The sequence below is a fragment of the Balaenoptera ricei genome, chromosome 3 (assembly GCF_028023285.1).
Source record: "Balaenoptera ricei isolate mBalRic1 chromosome 3, mBalRic1.hap2, whole genome shotgun sequence".
In the NCBI taxonomy this organism is placed as follows: Eukaryota; Metazoa; Chordata; class Mammalia; order Artiodactyla; family Balaenopteridae; genus Balaenoptera; species Balaenoptera ricei.
In genome coordinates this window covers 165,834,767-165,855,278 of record NC_082641.1, presented here as the reverse complement: position 1 = coordinate 165,855,278, position 20,512 = coordinate 165,834,767, and the positions used below count along the sequence as shown (strand labels likewise).

The 20,512-nt window shown below is 41.4% G+C and overlaps 1 protein-coding gene and 1 non-coding gene across 2 annotated transcripts in view; both read left to right on the top strand.

The window, feature by feature from the left end:
* LOC132362845 (zinc finger protein 354B-like) overlaps positions 1-15,167 on the top strand; it is a 93,592-nt gene extending 78,425 nt beyond the window's left edge. The window contains 3 exon segments of the mRNA XM_059917931.1: positions 13,747-14,751; positions 14,754-14,866; positions 15,088-15,167. Of these exon segments, the coding sequence (XP_059773914.1) occupies positions 13,747-14,751; positions 14,754-14,866; positions 15,088-15,148 (1,179 nt within the window). The 3' untranslated portion in view covers positions 15,149-15,167.
* On the top strand, positions 7,340-7,412 carry TRNAE-CUC (transfer RNA glutamic acid (anticodon CUC)). The gene has a single exon. It is a non-coding gene; the product is annotated as a tRNA-Glu (tRNA).
* Positions 15,168-20,512: the final 5,345 nt, after the last annotated feature.

The following is a 20,512-nucleotide window of genomic DNA, read 5'->3' as shown; positions in this document are numbered from 1 at the left end:
ACTGTTCTTATACATTTATCCTTAGGTTAACTATAATCAAGTTCTAACAGAAACAGTTAAAAAGAAAAAATATGCAATTTGGATTTGGATTCATTAAAGCTGTATCAGTTTGAGGAAGATTACCATATTTACAATGTTTATTCTTCCTATTGAGTAAAAAACTTACCCTTCATTTTATTTGGATCTTCATTATGGATTTTGTTAACTTTGATCATGAGGCTCTTGCTTATTCCTAGTAAGTATATTCTGAGGTGTTTCATTTTTGTTGCACTGTGATTGTGATTTATCCATGATTGTGACTTTGTTAAAAAAAAAAGAAGAAGAAATTGGGTTGCTAAGAATTATATTTGAAGACACTTTGCCATTGTGGTGTCTAAAACTTCATCACTATCATATCTTCTTTATAAAGTATACTTTCATTATTAAAATATCCCTATTTATTCCATTTGATAATTCATCTTTTTAAAGAATAACAATATCAAAAAAGCCTGTGTTTTAGGTTTAAGAAAACCTCTGCATAAAGGAGATAAACCCATGAAGCTGCTTATTTCAAACACCCTGAGTTACCCCGTGCTTAATGTAGTGCTGGGGAGAAAAAACCCATAATAAGTGGAAAGGAGAAAGGCAGAAAACATTTTAAGGGATTAACAACAAATACATTTTATGAACGATACAGTTAAGTTTCACTTCAGCCTTTTTTTTTTTTTTTTTTTAATTTATTTATTTACTTTTGGCTGTGTTGGGTCTTCATTTCTGTGTGAGGGCTTTCTCTAGTTGCGGCAAGTGGGGGCCACTCTTCATCGCGGTGCGCGGGCCTCTCACTATCGTGGCCTCTCTTGTTGCGGAGCACAGGCTCCAGACGCGCAGGCTCAGTAGTTGTGGCTCACGGGCCTAGTTGCTCCGCGGTATGTGGGATCTTCCCAGACCAGGGCTCGAACCCGTGTCCCCTGCATCGGCAGGCAGATTCTCAACCACTGAGCCACCAGGGAAGCCCGCTTCAGCCTTTTAAAATGCCTTTCTGTACTAATCTACCCAGGGCTCCATAGTACGTTACATAGTAGGGACAAGCTCTGCAGCACGAGGGCTGGAGGTTGGGGGTGGGTAGGTTCTGCACTTAAGGGAATCTAGTGAATAGAAGAATCTAGGGAAGTAGGGAAGACCAGCATATAGCCCACAGGAGTCTGAGTTTGGGCTTTTAATTTTGCCCAATATGTTCAGCTAAAAAGGCGATTGCCTTGTAATTAATTTATTGAAAGTAGATTAATTTTTGGAAAGAGAGTGTCATATTTCTGATCTGTTATGTTTTTCAGAAAGAAGGGGCTTATGTTTTGTTTCCATGTATATTCTACCTTATCTGATATTGATATGGTCTCCTCCATGCCTTTTTGTTTGTTTGCTTTTGCCTGCTATATCTTGTCTCTATCACCACCCCTTTTTAACAGTTTTTTGGTTTGTGTTTTAGGTGTATCTCTTGTATGTGCCATATAATTGTATTTTAAACCAATTTTACAGTTTTTGTCTATTAATAGATAAAGTCAACCCATTTACATTTGTTGTTATACATGTATCAAGTCTTTTTCTGGTTATTTAATGATTTGTCCTTATTATGCTTTCTTGTTTCCTTTCTTCTCCTTTCTTTAAATTTTTGAACTGATGATTTTTCTTGTTTTCTTTTCTTCCTTTCATAAAATGAAAATTCTGCCATGTATTTATATCCTGCTAGTAGCTACTTTTACTTTTCTTGACACTATTTGTCAGTGATTTTTAACATTTTTTTGTTATTTTGATATATTGATTTAAAAGTATTAGGAGAAAATAATGAGGTAGAAAGATATATAATACATTCTGTGCCTCAGGGTTGACACTTTTTCTGGAGTTCATAGCCAGTAGGATGTAAAATACACAACTTGCTTGGAAATTGGTTTCATTCCATCTCTGGTCTCTCCAGTCCTTTTCTTTCCACTAACTTTCTCCCCTTTGCCTATTCGCATATTACAATGCTCTCTGTCCTTAAACGAAAACCTTTTCCATTGCTTTATTTACACGACTTATTCCTTACTTCTTTTCATACAGTGTTATCTCGCATCTTCACAAAAAGTTTGAAGTAATTTCATCTGACTGCTTTTGATTCCTTATCTTCCTTATCTTCTTCACTGTAAGCTGACTTCTTCCTTCACGACTCTTCTAAAATTAGCTAATTTTCGAATCAGCAGATTCTTTTCAATCATCATTCTGTTTGACCTACCCAGCTTCTGATAGTGTTGACTAGTCCCTCCTCTTTGAAACCCTCTTTCTCCTGAGCTTCAATCCTGAGTCTCCTTCCATCTCCCTTTCTGTCTTTCTCTCGCTCTTCCTCTTGCTGAGGATTGCTAGGGTCTTTTCTTGGCCTTCTCCTCACAACATGAGGAGTTGGATGGCCTTGGGTTCAAGCTGTATGATCTTGGAGAGGTTATTTAACCTTTTTGTTCCTCAGATTCCTCATCTGTAAAATGATGACTTTAATTCTGTCACTTTAGCAGGTTGTCCTTTGGATTAAATGAGCTGAGGCATATGAACCTCCTGTTAGTACAAAACTGAGTACAATGTGAGTTATCATTTATGGTAACTGCCACTCAGTTAGTGTTCCCTCCTTGTATTAGTTAGGGTTCTCCAGAGAAACAGAACCAATAGGATATATGTAGATATACAGAAAGAGATTATGAGGAATTGGCTCACACAATTATGCAGGACAAAGAGTCCCCATGATCTGCCATCTACACTCGTAGGGCCCAGGAAAGCCAGTGCTGCAGTCCCACTCCAAACCCGGAGGCCTGAGATCCAGGGACTGATGGTGTTAAGTCCTGGTCTGAGTCTGAAGGCTCAAGAGGTAGGAGCATTTATGTCTAAGGGCAGGAGAAGATGGCTGTCTCAACTCAAGCAGAGAGAGCAAATTCGCCTTTCCTCAGCCTTTTTGTTCTATTTGGGCCCTCAGCAGATTGGATGATGCCCTCCCACCTCTTCTTTGCTCAGTCTACTGATTCAAATGGGAGAACTCTCACAGAAATACCCAGAAATAATGCTTTACCAACTCTCCGGGCATACCTTAGCCCAGTCAAGTTGACACATGAAATTAACCATTATACGCATCAAATAGATAGTGAATGCTTACAGAGTTTTATTTCCTAGTCTAAGGGCTAGAAAACAAAGCTCAAATGGGCTTATAAATTTGAAATGCCATTTTCAAGTCAAGCTGGGTGTTTTGTTGGTTGTCTCGTAGACCAACCACAGTCTAGATTTATCCTCTTTGCACATGCTTTCCCCACATTAACTGGAATTCCCACCCAGTGATTGTAAAGCCTAAAATTTCACGTGCTGCTTCTACAACTCTGAGCCTTAGGGAGCTCCAAAGACCTCGTTGTGAGTTCCCCTGCTCTCCCCAGATAGGCCCCCACCCACTGCTAAAGGCTCCACACCCAACTAGCTCCCCTGTCAGCCTGGCCAGGTACACCCCTCCTAATCCTCGACCTAATGGTTTTCACCTCCCTAGCAGCCCACGAAAGTGTTCAAACAAGCCAGTCACATCTTCCCGTGGGAACCAAGGGTCACCTCAGCCTCCTGTCAGTACCAAGTCTGCCTCCCACAACGCCTGCGGTTCACTGTGCCTGAGTACAGGCCCCGAGTGGTCTTGCATGGTGTGGGGTTGTGAGGCCAACTTCTGACTAATGAACTCCTGTCAGGCTCATCTGTCCAGTGCTGGGTGTGATATATTTGGTCACTGTGTGCTATTTAGGGTGGGGAATCCCTCCTTCATCAATGGAGGGAACAGGATACAATCAGAACACCACCTACTCTTCTCCAGTGCTAATCTAGAGCAGCCTTCACTATCCTTCCCTATGACTCCTTGTACCTCCTCTTCCTGTCCTTAAATGTCAAAGCACTTTCTATATTTGTCTCTGATTATTTCATGATAATGTCTGTTATTGTTGCAGATGTTTAGTTTCTTTTGGAGGGTAATATTTTTCTCTCACAGATCTCTTTCTTCTGTCCCTTCTAATGCTTGTTTTTTTGGTTTTTGTTTTTTAATTTCCTTAGAGGGTGTTATTGGCATAATTCTTTGTTCAGTAGAAATTTATAGTTTCAGGAATCAGTGACATTCAAGGATGTGTCTGTAGATCTCACCTGGGAGGAGTGGGTCCAATCTAAATTCTGCTCAGAGGAACTTGTATGGGAAAGTGATGCTGGGAAACTACAGTAACCTGGTTTCGCTGGGTAAGGACTTCTCCTCGTAACTCAAAACCTACCTATTTCCATCTTTCCCACTATTGACATCTTGTACAGCCTCTGAAATTTGTGAATTTGGACTTGAAATCCTGATACTACAGGACATTGTTTTAGGGTAGTTCCTTAGTGTCCTGTCTTTCAAGGTGAAAGGCCTTTTCTATAGAGAATGGAAAAATGGGAAATCTCAGAAGCCACACCTTCCTTTGTTACAGAAGCCCTGAAGAGGAAGGGATAAGACATATGCTGGGAGTGGTTTTTATACTCAGTTCAGAAGTCAAATTTAGTGTTTCTCCTCCCGAGCAGGGCATCAGCTTTCCAAATCAAATGTGATATCTCAGCTGGATTGAGTACTGAGCCTGATGACAAAAGAACATCCAGGGTGCATTTCCCCAGGTAAGGATCTGGCTGCAAGAACTTGTTCCATGAGTGTCACCTTGGGGAGAAACCACTTCAGAGGTCCCTGGGTCTCTTGAGACCTGTACCATTTGCTGTGTGTTTCTCAAATGCCTCTGCATTGTTGATGTCACTCATCCTGCCGAGGTCTTGCATGTGTCCTTACCTCAGTGGGAGGTAATATCTTATGAGGATTAAATGAGTTACTACATTTGTGACTCCTTTAAATTGCCTGGAACATACTGAACATTCAGTAAATGTCAGCAGTTATTATTTCCTCTTCTGTCATCTGTGCTTTCTGTTCTTTTTCTTTCTTTTTTTTTTTTGTGGCCATGCTGCATGGCTTATGGGATCTTAGTTTCCTGACCAGGTATCCAACCCGGGCCCTCGGCAGTGAGAGTGAGGAGTCCTAACCACTGGACCACCAGGGATTTCCCTCATCTGTACTTTCAATCCCTGTCTTTCTATCCCCCTCTACTTTATTCTCTTTATTTTCTTTTGTGAATCTTTCTTCTCAGCCATTACCTATATCCATAGCTTCCTTTCCATTATTCATTTAAACATTTGTCAGCTTTTTAAAAGGAAACTAACATTTCTCCTCCTCTGAATTATATAGGTGTTTTATACAGTCTTCATTTAAAAACAAATGACAAGTGAGTTTAGCCCTGTTCTTTTTACTAGTAACCTTACATTTTATGTATTTCCTTTCTCATTCCTAAATTTTTAATCTGAATCTACTACTTATTTAATCCCATTCTCCTCTAAGCATTTAATGCTTCGTAATCTTTGTTATCTGCCTACTAATCCCCCTCACAACTGAAATTTCTTTATTAGATGTTATCATGACTTTTCTCTGAAAAAATGCATTTTTCCACCTTTATCTTTTCTACTCATGTGAAAGTGCTGATCACTTCTTTTCATACACTGTTTAAAGAGTTAGGCAGATATTTTTTGATCTCTGGATAGTGTATGGCTATCTAAGTACAGAGCAATAAAAGAAATCAGTAAAAAAACATTGATAGGAAAAAAATCATCTTGTGACCATCGCTGCTTGTTTCCATTAAGCTTTCTAAAGAACAGGATTCTGGAAGGGTCACTGTGTCAAAGGATATATACATTTTTGTGGCTCTTGCTACATATTGTACAACTTTGGATATTATCTTATGCTTTTCATGCTAATTTTTAGGTATAGAATGATTGCTTAAGGTAGCTTTAATTAACTTTATTACAGATTTCTGTGGATTCAATTACTATTGCTATTTGTATTCTTACGTAAATAACAAACAAATGTTTTTTGAGCACTGGGCTCTGTTCCTAACATTGGGGGTAGAGCAATGAGCAAAACAGGCAGAGTTTCCACGTGGAGTTTATAGTCTAGTCGGGGAAACAATAAATTAATCAAGAAAGAAGGCAGGGAAGGAGAAGGGAGAAGAAAGGAAGGAAGAAGGGAGGGACTGACTATTCATAGGGTCAGGTGCTGCGTGGAAAAACAAAACATCATAAGGGAAGTAGATCAGTTAACAGGAGTGCTGTTTTATAGGGGTGATCAGGGAAGGCCTCTTCTTTAAGGTGACTACTGAACAGATACTCAAAGTGATGGTCATGTGAGAGCACATTCTGGGCACAGGGAGCAGCAGGTGCAAAGACCTTGTGGTAAATTGCATGGCATTGTTTGAAGGGAAAATGTGAGATGTGAAGATTTCTTTAAACTTTGTCTTTCAGTCCTTCTGTGAAAAAATTTATTTCTACTATCATATTTTTTATTTCTATGAGCCTTCTCATTCTCTAAGTGCTCCTTCTTTTTTAATAGCAGTCTTTTAAAATGCATGTATTAACTTCTCTTGTCTGTATGAGGATATATAAATTATATTTTTGGTAGGGGTTTTTTGTTTATGTTTTTGTTTTCTTTTGCAGCATTTTGTTCCCTAGATTATTTTAGTGCATTTATTTATGACTTTTTCATTCTTTCACTGTCATGTTGGTGGGTTTTCTAGAAGCATCAGAGGCAAACAAAGGTATTGCTCATACTGGGTTTTCCTCTCCCAGTTTTTTACCCACCTTCCAACTTCTCTATTGGGCTGAATACTAAAGATTTATCACTTGCGTATGATTACATTTCACACTGTATTTCTCTTGTCTCTTTGAATATCTATCTAGCAACTAGTATGTAGGCTTACTGAATTGTCATGATTGAGCTTACTTTTATTTATATCCCCTGCCTAGCATGTTATCTGCGAGAGCAGGTATTTAATATCTTTGTTGAGTGAATATTAGATGACATCAAGTAGAATTTTTAGTAATCAGGTAAAACTATAGCTTTGAAAATTATAATTATATTTATGATACTCACATCAATGAATATTTTTAATTATCAGGAAGAGCAAATAAGAAGGGCAAAGCAGCAAGGATGGAATCTTGAGGAATAACATTTGACTGGGGGACAAAAATGCTCTAGCAAAGGTGACAGAAAAAGTGGTCAGAGGGAGAGGAGAGAGTTATGGAGAGCCGGGCCAAGGGAAGAGAGAAAAACAGAGAAGAGTGCAACAGTGCCAAGTAAGAAATGAGAAACGCTATTGGTCTTAGTGTTGAGGAAGTGGCCTGTAACCCAGGGAGGAGCACTCTGGTGCTGCAGGACATGTGCCTGAGGAGAAGAGTGAAGAAGTAAAAAAGGACTTTTACAGGGAATTCCCTGGTGGTCCAGTGGTTAGGACTCTGCACTCTCACTGCCAAGGGCCCAGGTTCAATCCCTGGTCAGGGAACTAAGATCCCACAGGCCATGTGGCAAGTCCCACCACCACCACCCCGACAAAAAAGAGGAAGACTTTTAAGTACAGACCATCCTTTCAACAAAGTTAACTTTGAAGGAAAAGGAAGAAAGGGCAGGACCTGAAAGAAGTCAGATGTAGAATGCCTCTGATTTGTTTTTTACTGAGATAGAGACTTGAATGCATTTACAAGAGCAGAGAGGTACCCGTTGGAGAGAAGGAAATAAAGACAAAGAAAAGTGGAGGAAGAGAACGGAGCTCAGAAAACATGATGATGTGCAAACTCCAGATCTTGTTCTTTCTAGATTTTCTTTGATGTTACTGCCAGTTAGTCTCATTATGCTGTCCAAAACCAAGAGGGGAAAGCGACAACCGAGTGCTGTGCTCAGCTCTTCCCCAGGCATCATCTGATTTACCTCTGTGTGTGAGTAAATGTATACGTGTGTACACATGCACACACAAAGAGAGAGAATTTATGTGCCCTTACCGAGTCCCCATGTACCCCCGAGTCCCCATGCCACCTTCATAATGAGCCTCATTAATGGTTAGTACAGGCACGTATCTTTGCTTCCAGTAGGAAAACTAATCTAAAAGACTGTAATCAATGTAGGTGAATCCAAAAAGTTTGTTCATCCTTGCACAGGCTCTCAGCACTGGTGGTTCCTTCTGCCTGGGATGCTCTCCCTTTGATAGTCCTGTGACTCCCTCCTTGGCCCCTAAAGTCTTGTCTTCAATGTCACCTTGTCAGTGAGCCCTTTCCCGAAGATTGTATCTAAAATGACAAACTTTTCCCCTTACCCATCATATTCCCTATTTCCATTTTATTGCTTTGATTTTGTCCATAAGGTATACCACTTAAATACTAAATATTTTACTTATTTATTATGTTGATTACCCTTCTTCCTCTCACTAAAATATAAGTTCCTCCAGGGCACTTTTGTTCATTGCTGTATCCCTAGCACCTTGAACAGTGCCTCACTCAATAAATAGTTATTGAATGAATGATTTATCATGTTCAGAAGATCGATCTGGCTCCTTTGTGGAGAATGCACTGTAGGGTAGCAAGAGTGTTACGTAGGAAGTCCAGTCAGGTGAGTACTGAAATATTCTGGTTGAATGGAAGGAGTAACTTAACTGTTAGGCTGGAAGAAATATAAAAGGAGAAAAGAAAGAAATCAGCTTGCCCTATGAAGAGCAGGGCCTGCTGCCCAAGTCTCTCACCCAGGCCCCCGACCCCCGGCCAAATACTCTGCAGGTTCTTGGCCTCTACTACAGCCAGTCCCAGCCATAAATACAGAAAGAGCTGTGCTTTCCCATACCCCTTGGTCCTGGGGACTCTTATGTACTGATGAGTAGCAAAGTTAATATAAATCCTAAAGTTAACTAGGCATTCTAAGACTGTAAGTGAGTATGGGCCATCACTTGAAAGAACTGCTTAGGAATAAAGGAATGGAAGAGAGAGCTGTATATTGTTTGACATAAAATAATAATGATAATGATAACCTCTAACAATCATTGAACTCTTATTGTGGCCAAGCATAAAGCTGTGCATGTTACAGGTCCTTATTTAATGAGAGCAAAATGGTAAGGATCTGAAATGTCGTCCAATCCTGAAAGAGCTATGGTTTTGATCTTTAGTGCTCAGTTCCAACCTTCAATACTTCACTAATATGAGTAAAGCCACCTTAACAATTTTATGTTTTCCACAGAGACAGTCATGTAATCTGGGAAAAATGAAACTTCCTCCCCTCTCATTTGTCTAAAAGTGATCACACTTTTGGAACAATATTAAATAGTTGCAGTAATAGTAAGCATCCTTTCCTTGATTCTGTTTTTTAGTGTGAATTCTTCTAGTGTTTTATTTTTATGCTTGGTACAATGCTAATATTTTTGTTTTTGAATCAGGATTGGATGTTGGATATTATCAAATACTTTGAAGCATCCATCAGGTTGATCATATGCTCTTTTTTCCATGACCTATTAATATATTACTAGATTCCTAATAGTGAGCATTCTGGAATTCCTGGATAAATCCTTTGTTCAAACATTTAAACATTTAAGTAATATTTCAGGAATGGTTTAGGAGTATTGCAATTACTGAATCTTTCATATTTAAGAACATGTTTTGTTTTTTTCCTATGCATGTATAGAGACTGGCTATGTGGAATTCTTGAGTCACATCAGTTTTTCCTCAGTCCTTTGTAGACATGACTCCACTGTCCTTCGGCATCCCATGTTCTTGGAGTGATCACTTAGGCCAGTTTCTAAAAAATTTGTAGTGCAGTCTATTTTTTTTCTTTTTCTTAAGCAGCAAATCTTCAGAGGTAACTTTTTAAGTTAGGTCTCTAAATTCCATGAAGATATACTGAACCCTTACTATTAAGTTTTCTGCAGTATATGTTTCAACTTAAAATGATCAATATTTTCCGAAATAGAAAACATTTTGTTGTTGTTCTCATTTGTTTTTTGAAATGTCATATATACAGAAGAATGTGTAAAATATGGGTACTACTTAGCAAAAACCTACCTAGTCTTCTAAGCCCTTTATAAATATCAACTAATTATTTTTCACATATCAACACTAGATAGGTACCATTTTACAGATGAGGAAACTGGAGCACAGGACAGGTTAAGTAATCTGCCCAAGGTCGCACAGCTAACAGTGATGGAGCCAGGTGGAGCAGCTCCAAAGTTGTTGTCTTAACCGTACTGCTTTTTTTTATAGTTCATGATGATAAAAATGAATGAATAATAACGAAAGCAAACACCCAGGCACTAGAGCCCAGATTCAGATTCAGAAGCGGAACACTGCTAGTACCCTAGTAGCTTTATATGCACCTCCTCATTCCCATCCTCTTCCTCTACCCAAGACATAACCACTGTTCTCACTTCTGTGATAAATCCCTTCCCTTGCTTTTCTTTATAGTATTGCTATCCACAGATGAACAATATATTTAGTTATAGTCTGTTTTTAAACTTTACCTAAATGGACTCTTACTGTATTTATTTTTCTGTGACTTTGCTTAAATTATTTATTCATTTATATTGATATGTGTGGCTTTAGTTTATTAATGTTTACTGTCTTAAGCAGTTCAGGCTGCTGTAACAGAATACCATAGACCAGGTGACTGAATTTATCAGACATTTATTTCTCATAGTTCCAGACGCTGGAAGTCTGAGATCAGGGTGCTAGCATGGATGGGTTTTTGGTGAGGGCCCTCCTCCTGGTTCATAGGATAGAGCAAGTTCCCTCGTGTGTGCCACTTCTTATCAGGGCACTAATCTTATCAGGGCTTTACCCTCATGACTTAATGACCCAAAGACCCCCACTTCTTAATATTGTCTCACTGGGGATTAGGCTTCAACATATGAATTTTGGGGAGAACAGACGTGAAATCCATAACATTCACTGTTTTCATTTCTCTTGTATAAGTATTTGACAATTTAATTATCGTTTCTCTTGTTGGTAGACATTTGGGTTGTTTCCAGTTTTTTGCTATTGTATACAATGCTACTTTAAAAATTATGAATCGTGGTGAACCTTTACAAGATAGATTTACCTAAGTGTATGTACCTACTAGTGGATTTGCTAAATCATAGTCTGTGTGCCTGTTCTACATTCTAGGTAGTGCTAAACTGTTTTTCAAATACTTGAACCAAATTACACTCCTACCAGCAGTATGTGAAAGTTCCCCATACTGCACATCTTTCTAAATTCTGAAGCTGTCAGTTTGAACTTTTGAATTTTGTTTCTCAGGTGGATGTGGTAATAGTATCTCACTGAGGCTTTACTCAACCTTCTCCTGGTTACTGTTGGATTGGCATCTTTGCTTATGTTTACTCACTATTCAGGTTTCCTTTTCTTTTTCTTTTTTTAAATAAATTTATTTATTTATTTTTATTTTTGGCTGCATTGGGTCTTCATTGCTGTGTGTGGGCTTTCTCTAGTTGCGGCGAGCAGGGGCTCCTCTTCGTTGTGGTGCATGGGCTTCTCATTGCGGTGGCTTCTCTTGTTGCAGAGCACGGGCTCTAGGCGCGCAGGCTTCAATAGTTGTGACATGTGGGCTCAGTGGTTGTGGCTCACAGGCTCTAGAGCACAGGCTCAGTAGTTGTGGCGCACGGGCTTAGTTGCTTCGCAGCATGTGGGATCTTCCCAGACCAGGGCTCAAACCCGTGTGCCCTGCGTTGGCAGGCGGATTCTTAACCACTGCGCCACCAGGGAAGTTCCCAGGTTTCCTTTCCTTAAGTGTCTATTCAAGCCTTTTGTCCATTTTTCTAGTGGGCTTAGTGTTCTACAGGTATTGTTTTCCAAGTCTAAGTTCTAGAGCTCTTTTTGGGTCACGTGTTGCAAATCCCTTCTCCCAGTATGTAACTTTTTTTTTTTTTTTTTACATCTTTTGATGACTGGAAGCATTTATTCTTCCAATGTTTATTCTCCCATTTGGTTTTAATGCTTCCCCCCGCCTTGTTCTCCTGCTTTTATTATTTTAAAAATTTCTTGAACCTCTACCTAGTTTCCAAATTTGATATTTTCTGTGTCATTTATCTTTGAATAGTTTTGTCTGTCTGGACATTGTATTTGTCTAACAGTGTGAATAGATGCCCCATGTCCTTTATGTTGTTTACTGGGTAGCACTTGGAATGATCTCAAAGAACTTCAGTTGGATAGCTGGATATGATAGAGTGAAGTGGGGCAAGAGGCAGCCTCCAGTTCATGTGTTGCCTGTTGGTATTTCATGCTTGACTGGATAGGTCCTCTGTGAGGTTACTTGGTGGTGTGTGTGTTGTATAGGTGGAGCCTGCTTGGCTTTCCACTTTTTCTCTTGTTTTATGTAAGCAGGTCAGATTGGAAGGAGGAAGTCCAGTTCATGCGTATCTTTTGCTTCATAGTAAACCTCCTGTCCACAGACCTTTGGTCTGTTGGTTCAGTGTTGATAATTTTGATCAAGCTGACAAGGTGATTCTCAGATTGTAGTTCCCTGTGCTCTGCCTCTCTGCCTCCAGGATGTTTTGTCTGGGATAAGAAATGGGATCTGAGAAAATAAAGTCTGAGTGGCTACAAGGCCTTTCCTCCAGCCCCATCTCAAGCAGTTCAACAGATTCTCCCCTACCTGCCTCTGCCACCAGTTCTTATCTGTAAGGAATGGATATTTAGGAAAGGGTAGGGCCCTTTAGGACTCTCTTAGGAGAGTGAGAAAATCACATGCTCCTTGCGGAGCAGAGAGGAGCTTTTAGATTTTGCTGTCCTACCTTGAGAGTTTAAGTTTCAAGTATGTTCTGGTATTTTACGTTCCAGACAAGTATGTTCCCTAAGGGTAGTTTACATACATTAATTTACTTAATCCTTATCAGATTATTTTATCCTCATTTTATAGCTCTGAAAACTCAGACTCAGAGAAACAACTACTTAAGATGATAAGTGATTAACAGCCAGTGTTTAAACCCACGTTTGTCTGACTCTAGGGTAAACAATCTTTTCACTGTGTCACACTGTGATGTTTTATGAAGATTTAGTATCAGAATTATAGGCAGCCTTCGGGAGGGAAGAAACTGCTGGTAGGAGTACCAGATAAATGTGCCAGGGCTTTGTGATCTGCCTCTCCCAATCCCAGCTCGTCTGTATATCTTCCCTTAGTTCCGTATTCATTATTTAGCCTTGTCCAGCAGTGATTTCAGTATCTATCCCTCCTGCATAGGCTCACTCTTTCCTCTGCTTACCCTGCTTCTAGTTTCCCTATTATTTATGGACGGCTCACTGTTCTTTCCCTCCCTTCCAATTCTCTTCCTAATTATAGGGACATCTTTGAAAGCTCTCAAATGTGCCCTATAGTTATTCTCAGTTTCATTCTCTTATTCCTGCCTTATACAGTTTTCAGTCTCCCAGCACAGAAACCAATGTGTATTTGAATTTTTTATTTTTTTCAGACTGGGAGACAAGACTTGAAACCAAAGAGTCAACTACAAAGCCCAAATTACTGAAGATTTATCTTATGGGGTAATAATGGAAAGAGAAGGTCTCTGGCATTCTTCTTTAGGGGGAACCTGGGAACCTGATAATTGGTTAGAGGGGCAACAGAAAAACCAGGATAGACACCTGGGCCAAGTACACATTACCCATAAGGAAACCCTCACTGTGAGAAGGACATGTGGAGGTAATGAATTTGAAAGATGTTTCAGTCAGGGTTCAATCATTGATACACAACAAACTATTCCTGTGGGGAAAAGTCCTCACAGTTGGAATTCACATGGAAAGGACACTAAACAAAATGCTGAATTAATTAAAACTCAAAGAATGTTTGCAGGAAAGAAAATCTATGGATGTAACGAGTGTGGGAAAACCTTCAGCCAGAGTTCATCCCTCCTTAAGCACCAGAGGACTCATACAGGGGAGAAACCCTATAACTGTAATGTATGTGGGAAGCACTTCATTGAACGCTCCTCGCTTACCGTGCATCAAAGAATTCATACTGGAGAGAAACCTTACAAATGTAACGAATGTGGGAAAACCTTCAGTCAGAGCATGAACCTTACTGTTCATCAAAGAACTCACACTGGAGAGAAACCATATCAATGTAAAGAGTGTGGAAAAGCTTTCCGCAAGAATTCATCCCTTATTCAACATGAAAGGATTCATACTGGAGAGAAACCCTACAAATGTAATGAATGTGGTAAGGCTTTTACCCAAAGTATGAACCTCACAGTGCATCAAAGAACTCATACAGGAGAAAAACCCTATGAATGTAATGAATGTGGAAAAGCCTTCAGTCAAAGTATGCATCTTACTGTTCATCAGAGAAGCCATACTGGAGAAAAGCCCTATGAGTGTAGTGAATGTGGAAAAGCCTTTAGTAAGAGCTCAGCTCTTACCCTGCATCAGCGAAATCATACTGGAGAAAAACCCTACAAATGTAACAAATGTGGGAAATCCTTTAGCCAAAGTACATACCTTATAGAGCATCAGAGACTTCATTCTGGAGTAAAACCTTTTGAATGTAATCAGTGTGGGAAAGCTTTCAGTAAGAATTCATCTCTTACTCAGCATCGGAGAATTCATACTGGAGAGAAACCTTATGAGTGTATGGTATGTGGAAAACATTTCACTGGGCGATCATCCCTTACTGTACATCAGGTTACTCATACTGGAGAGAAGCCTTATGAATGCAGTGAATGTGGAAAGGCCTTCAGCCAGAGCGCATACCTTATTGAGCATCAAAGAATTCATACTGGTGAGAAGCCCTATGAATGCAATCAGTGTGGAAAAGCCTTCATTAAGAATTCATCCCTTATAGTGCATCAGAGAACTCATACAGGAGAGAAACCCTATCAGTGTAATGAATGTGGAAAAGCTTTCAGTCGGAGTACAAATCTTACACGGCATCAGAGAACTCATACGTGAGGGAAGCTTCCATGGGATCCTTCACCGTGATGAACTCTTCAGTGATAATCAGATAAGTCATGTAATGTAGAAACCTAATAAATGTAACGATTGTAGTAATCTTTTAGTTGAAGTATAATATACCATATCAGAAAATACAGACCACTGCAGAGAAACCATATAAAAGTGGAGAAATCTTGATTCAGAAAGTAAAACTTTATACCGGAAGGTTTAAGTAGCTAATGTTCTAAGCAATGAGGATTCATGCTGAAGATAAGTTCTATTGTATTATACTGCAGATTCTCCTTTGGACATCAGAGACTTCACACTGGAGAGGAAATGTGAGAGTGCTTAACTGGATAGCCCAAAGACCTGGTATGTAGTCCTGATCTGCCACTAACTTGGACAAGTCACCTACTTTCACCAGGTCCCAGTGTCCTTATTTGGTAAATGAGGGATTTTAGATTTAGAAGGCTCCAAGATCCCTATAAGCTCTAAAATGCTACAAACATAAATATGCTTGATTTTTCACCATGTTATATATGTTATCTAGATGCTCCTGTTCCACAATCTGGTTTCCCTGAATGTTTTGAGTCAAAATTCTCTACCTATACCAACTTCTATTATCCCTCCATGTCCTTCCCCCTCCCCCTGTTATTTTCTCCTCTGAAATATTGGCTGCTTGCTACCAGGTGATAGAATAATTGTGCAAATCTTAATGCAATAGCATGCTGTTTTAAGTTCTCAATTAACAGTCATTAAACTATTGTTAAATAAGCTAATTACTTAGAAAACAATATAACAAATATAGTCTTTGAGTACATAGGATTCAAATACATCTTTGTGTTGTACTCTAACAAAGTGGAAAGGAGAAGAGGCTAAACACTAACAGACATGAAAATTTGACATATTAACAAAATCTTTGCTACTCACAACATATTCAAAACAATCATAGAGAAAGATTTTATAGATCTATAGTTATGAGAGTAGTTAAGGCAATTTCATTTATTTTATACACATATAATAAGTGCTAAATAGGTGATAAATATGATTAGGAAATCAAACTGCATAAGATAGTCTTTGTTTTGTTTTCTAAGGGCTGAACCGAGAAACTGGCAGTGGGATGGGAGAGGAAAGGAAGAATTCAAGCAATAATAAGGCAGAATCTAGGTAATGTAATCCATTAAATGTGAGCACTTTAATTTATTTGGGTGGATGGGTGCCATAATTAAGAACACAAAAAGTTGACCGACTTTGTGGGGCAATGATGAGTTTGGTCTGGGGGTATTATATGAGTCTGTGGGTATCCAAGTGAAGATTCCTGATAGGCAGTAGAATAAGGAGGGGCAGTGATAAAGGGTTTTCTGGGAGTACTGTCTTTGAATGCAGTAAGTGGAAGGCGTCATCAGTAGAAGCTGAGGGGAAACAACAGGCAAAAGAAAAATGAAAAACAGAAAAAAATCAGGAGAAGGTGGTGGCATAGAAAAAAGAATTTTAGCATAGGGATAGGAATACTTCATATTTTCAAATGCCACAGAGGATTAAAGTAAGGTAAAAATAGAAAATGGCCTTTGGTTTTGGTTATTGATAACCTCTGTAAATTTTAGTGGGTTGAAGAGTGAGTTAAAGGTTGAAAAGAACTTAGTAGTTTGAGAAAGGAGAGATTTAGGAAGATAACTAGAGAGAGATTGTGGTTGAGAGAGGGTGTATATATCAGAAGAGCTTTTGGCTACAAATAATAGAAAGCCCAGATAACAATGGCTTACAAGCAAATAGGGATTTGTTTTTCTCCCATAACAAATCTGGAGGTGGTTGGCATTGGTTCAGACAAAATAATTCAATGCCTTGAGTTTCATGACTTTTTCATCATGTCACATGATGGCTCCTATAGCTTCAGGTAAAATATCTGCATTCAGAGCAGGAAGAAAGGGTGTGTGTAGCACCAGCAACATCTGTGCCTTTTATCAGAAAAGGTTTTCCCAGAAGCCCCTCAGCAGACTTCTGCCTAAACCTCACTGACCACAGCTGTGTTGCATGGAGGCTAGGAGCAAAGGAGGCTGAAAAAAATAAGTAGTTAGCTCTTCCAGCCTCTATAGAGGAGGTAGGCAAGGAAAAGGGGGGATTGAGAAAGGTGTTGATTTAGCCAACGAATAATCTGCCAAGAGCGTTTGTATGATTTAAGGTAGAAGAACTGAGCATATTTATCACTGCATGGGAGAGTCTGAAGGTGCAGTAAGGAGGGGATGTGCAGCTCAAAGTGGGAAAATAAGACTTGGGGCACAGGTGGAGGCTGCAGGGATCTTTTTCAACAGGAGGAAAGAAACTTTCCACTGGGAGAGGTGGGAATCAAGAAACGATGGGTACAGAAGATATTTGTGGGTGGCAATGGAGGGAGGTTCCCCATGGACTCTGAGTGTTTGGAATTTGAGCAGTTTGGGCTCTTTGGGCTACAGGACCTCTATGGAATTAGAAAAGGCAAGGACTACGGAGGAATGAAACACTGAATTAATTGTAACCTCAGAAACTTAAGATTTTAAATAATGTCTCTCCCTTGCATCCAGCTTCTTCCTTTCCCTTCATGTATTTTCTTGTTCCCCACCTGATCTCAAGAGACAGAAATGCAGGGGAAGAAGGAGGCAGAGAGATGGGTAGAAAACAGATGGAAGATTATAAAGACAGTAGCAAAATTAAAGGCTCAAAAGGAAGGCAGAGGACAAGGGGGAAAGGAAGAATAAAATGTATTCAAGCCTAAGATGGATGCAATAACCCCAAACTGGTAAAATATTAACACTTAGAGGGAGCAGCAGGAGAAATGGGTCAGATAAATGAAGGTTTCACTACTTTTTCAGGAGTTTTGGAAGCTTCGGGCCTTGGTATGTCAGTGCTCAGCCATTCTGGGCAACAGTCAGGAGGAAACTTCTGCACCTTTCCTCTATCAGCAGGGGCAGGACTCCTGGTCCCACTTACTAGACATGAGACCTTGTGCAAGGCACTTAATATATAGCTGTCTCAGTTTTCTTATTTGTTAACAGTGCAAACCTCATAGCTTTGGATTACATTCAATACTAATGTAAAGTGCTTATGAAAGTGCCCAACACATATTTAGTGCTCAATAAATATTTTATTATTATTATCCTTATATATCTGAAAACAGAACAATATCCAAACTCCTTAGCATGGCATCCAGAACCCTTAATTATCTTAGGCTTTCAAAGCAAATGCCTTGTAGGAAGGTGATATAATTGTAGGAGGCTCTCTCTTTCCCCCACCCCCCCACTGGTGTAATAGCCTCCTAACTGGTTTCCCTGTATTCCCTCTAGCTGCACCACAGCCTGTTCGCCCCACAGCGGACCAGTGATTCTGTCAAAATGTGTTCAGCCAAGCCACTCTTTTGCTCAAACCCCTTCGATGGTTTTCTGTCACACAGAGAATACATGCAAACTTTTTACGATGGCCTTCAAGCCCTCTAATTACCCTTCCAACCTCCTCTCCCACTCTCCCTTGTTCACTATGCCCTCACCTGTCACGCTGGCCTTGCTAAACCACAGGCTCACCAAGCACACTTCTATCTCTGGTCAGCATTTCTGTTCTCTTCCCAGATATTCACATGGTTTCCTTCCTCACTACATTCAAATCTCTGCTCAAATGTTACCTCCTCAAAGAGAACTAACTTCTCAAAACGCTCCTGAAAATAATCCCCACCTCCCCACCCCCGTCACACTCTAAACCGTAACACAGCCTCAGTGTGTCATCACTACCTAATCAATATTTTCTGTTTATTGAGTACCCCCTCTAGTAGAATTCAACCTGCGTAAGTTCAGGGTTTCACTATTTCTCCAGCCCCTAGCACAATGCCTGACACATAAATGCTCCAAAAGTGTCTATAGAATGAAATCTTCAGTAAAAGCCAAAACATAATGCCATAGTGTCACGTAAGTAAAGTCACTGACACTGCTCACTAAGAGGTGGCCAACAGTTCCCTAGCTGACAAATCTCAGGTCCCGTTCTTGGCTTTTTTTCGCCACCGACAAAGTTAAAACTCTCTCATCTTTCCTTCCCAAGCTCCGTGAAAATTCAAAGGCAACTAAATATCTCCAGTTGGATCTTTCTATATTTTACCTCATCCTTGCCCGCCTCCGCAAAATACTGTCCACAAAAATAAATACCACCTTTCTAAATACCACCCAGTTGTACAAGACAGACTCCTTGGCATCCAGCTCCATCCTCCTGATAAGTCGTGGAGAACCAAGTTTATTCTACCTGTCGACGTTTCTCGCTCCATGCCCTTGGTACCGTGGCCACCACTCTGGTCCCAGCCTCTATCCGCTGGGTCCTGAACTGCCGCAGCAGCCTCCTCACTGGTCCGCAGGCCTTCAGCCCGCACCTCCGTCCTCCCGGTCCCCGGGCCCCACTCATCGCCCGAACCACGCCCCAGCCCGAACGCCAGGCCACACTGTTAGCATTTTTTGCATCCCCGTGGCCGAGGCACAGCCCCGCTGCCTTCTCAAGTCATCTCCGCGCGGTCCTCCCTCAGGAACGCTCCTTTTCGACTTGTCGCCTCCTTCTGAGTCCTTGGGGGCCGTCCTGGATTAGCTCTCCTCACCGGATCAGGTGCCGCTTCCTCGGACTGACCTTCCTTATCCCTTCGTTAACTTTTCGTTGGTCTCTGCCTTCCCTAGTCTGACCAAGACGGAACCAAATCCGCACGTGAGGGTTAGCGCGCGGGTGGTTACCTGCCTAGGGAACCGTGACGCCTCCGCCGAGGTCCCTGGGAAATGTAGTTTCTGCAAGGAAACCCCCTTGGCCTGGGTGGGGTAGGGGGTGGGGGTGTTGAGCGGCGGGGCCCTAATCTGCGCAGGCGCGCAATGTCAGTTTCTCCGCCCGGCGCTGGTGCGGGCGCTTGCCGCCGATTCGCCCTCTGGGAAGTGGAGTCTGCGAAGCAGAAGCGCCGCAGCTCTGACTTGAGGGAATCCGGCTCGGCGGGTCTCCCGGCAACGCGCAAGCGCAGTTCGGATCCGGACTGCAGACTCCAGCTCATTGTGTTCTGCCTGCGATGTGGCGGTGGCGGTCTCTCGCCGCGGGCAGAGGCTCCTCGAAGGGCAACCCAGTGGTGACTAGACACGGTGGCCGAAGCCGCATCGGGAGAGCGGGAGCAGCCTTGGGGTGGTGGAGCCCGGTGGGAAGAGCGGATGAAAACCGAGTAGGTCTGGGTCGTGGTCCGTTCTGAAGGACGGTAATCTGACGCCCCCAACTTCCCGGGACGTATGGCTAAGGTTTGATTCCGAAGACAAAAAGGCCAGGTGTGAGCTTTCGGGTTTAGGGTCCGAATCTGCGGGTGCATGTGGAGAAGGATGCGGTCAGGGCCTCTGGCGTGTGTTTTGGAAACGACTCCGGGAAGCCCATTTACGCCCTGGGGTAGATGCTCCCGGTGTGGTCCGGATCACAGTGTCCGGAACTTGCCGAGGCCGGGTCAGCAGCTGCGCAGCGCCTGCAGCAGCTTCCCAGGGGACCTGGCAGGGGGCGGGAGGGTGGTTTGTACGATTAACATTCGTGGCGCCCAACGCCCACGCCCACCCCCACCCCCACCCCGCACAAATACACTGTTTCTCTCCCACCTTTGACTCCAGGTCTCCCAAACTGGGCGCCAGAGAAGGAGAGGCCTGAGGCCAGAGAACGGCATGGCCTTGAGAGACGTCTCGACAATGAAACTCCAGCCTTC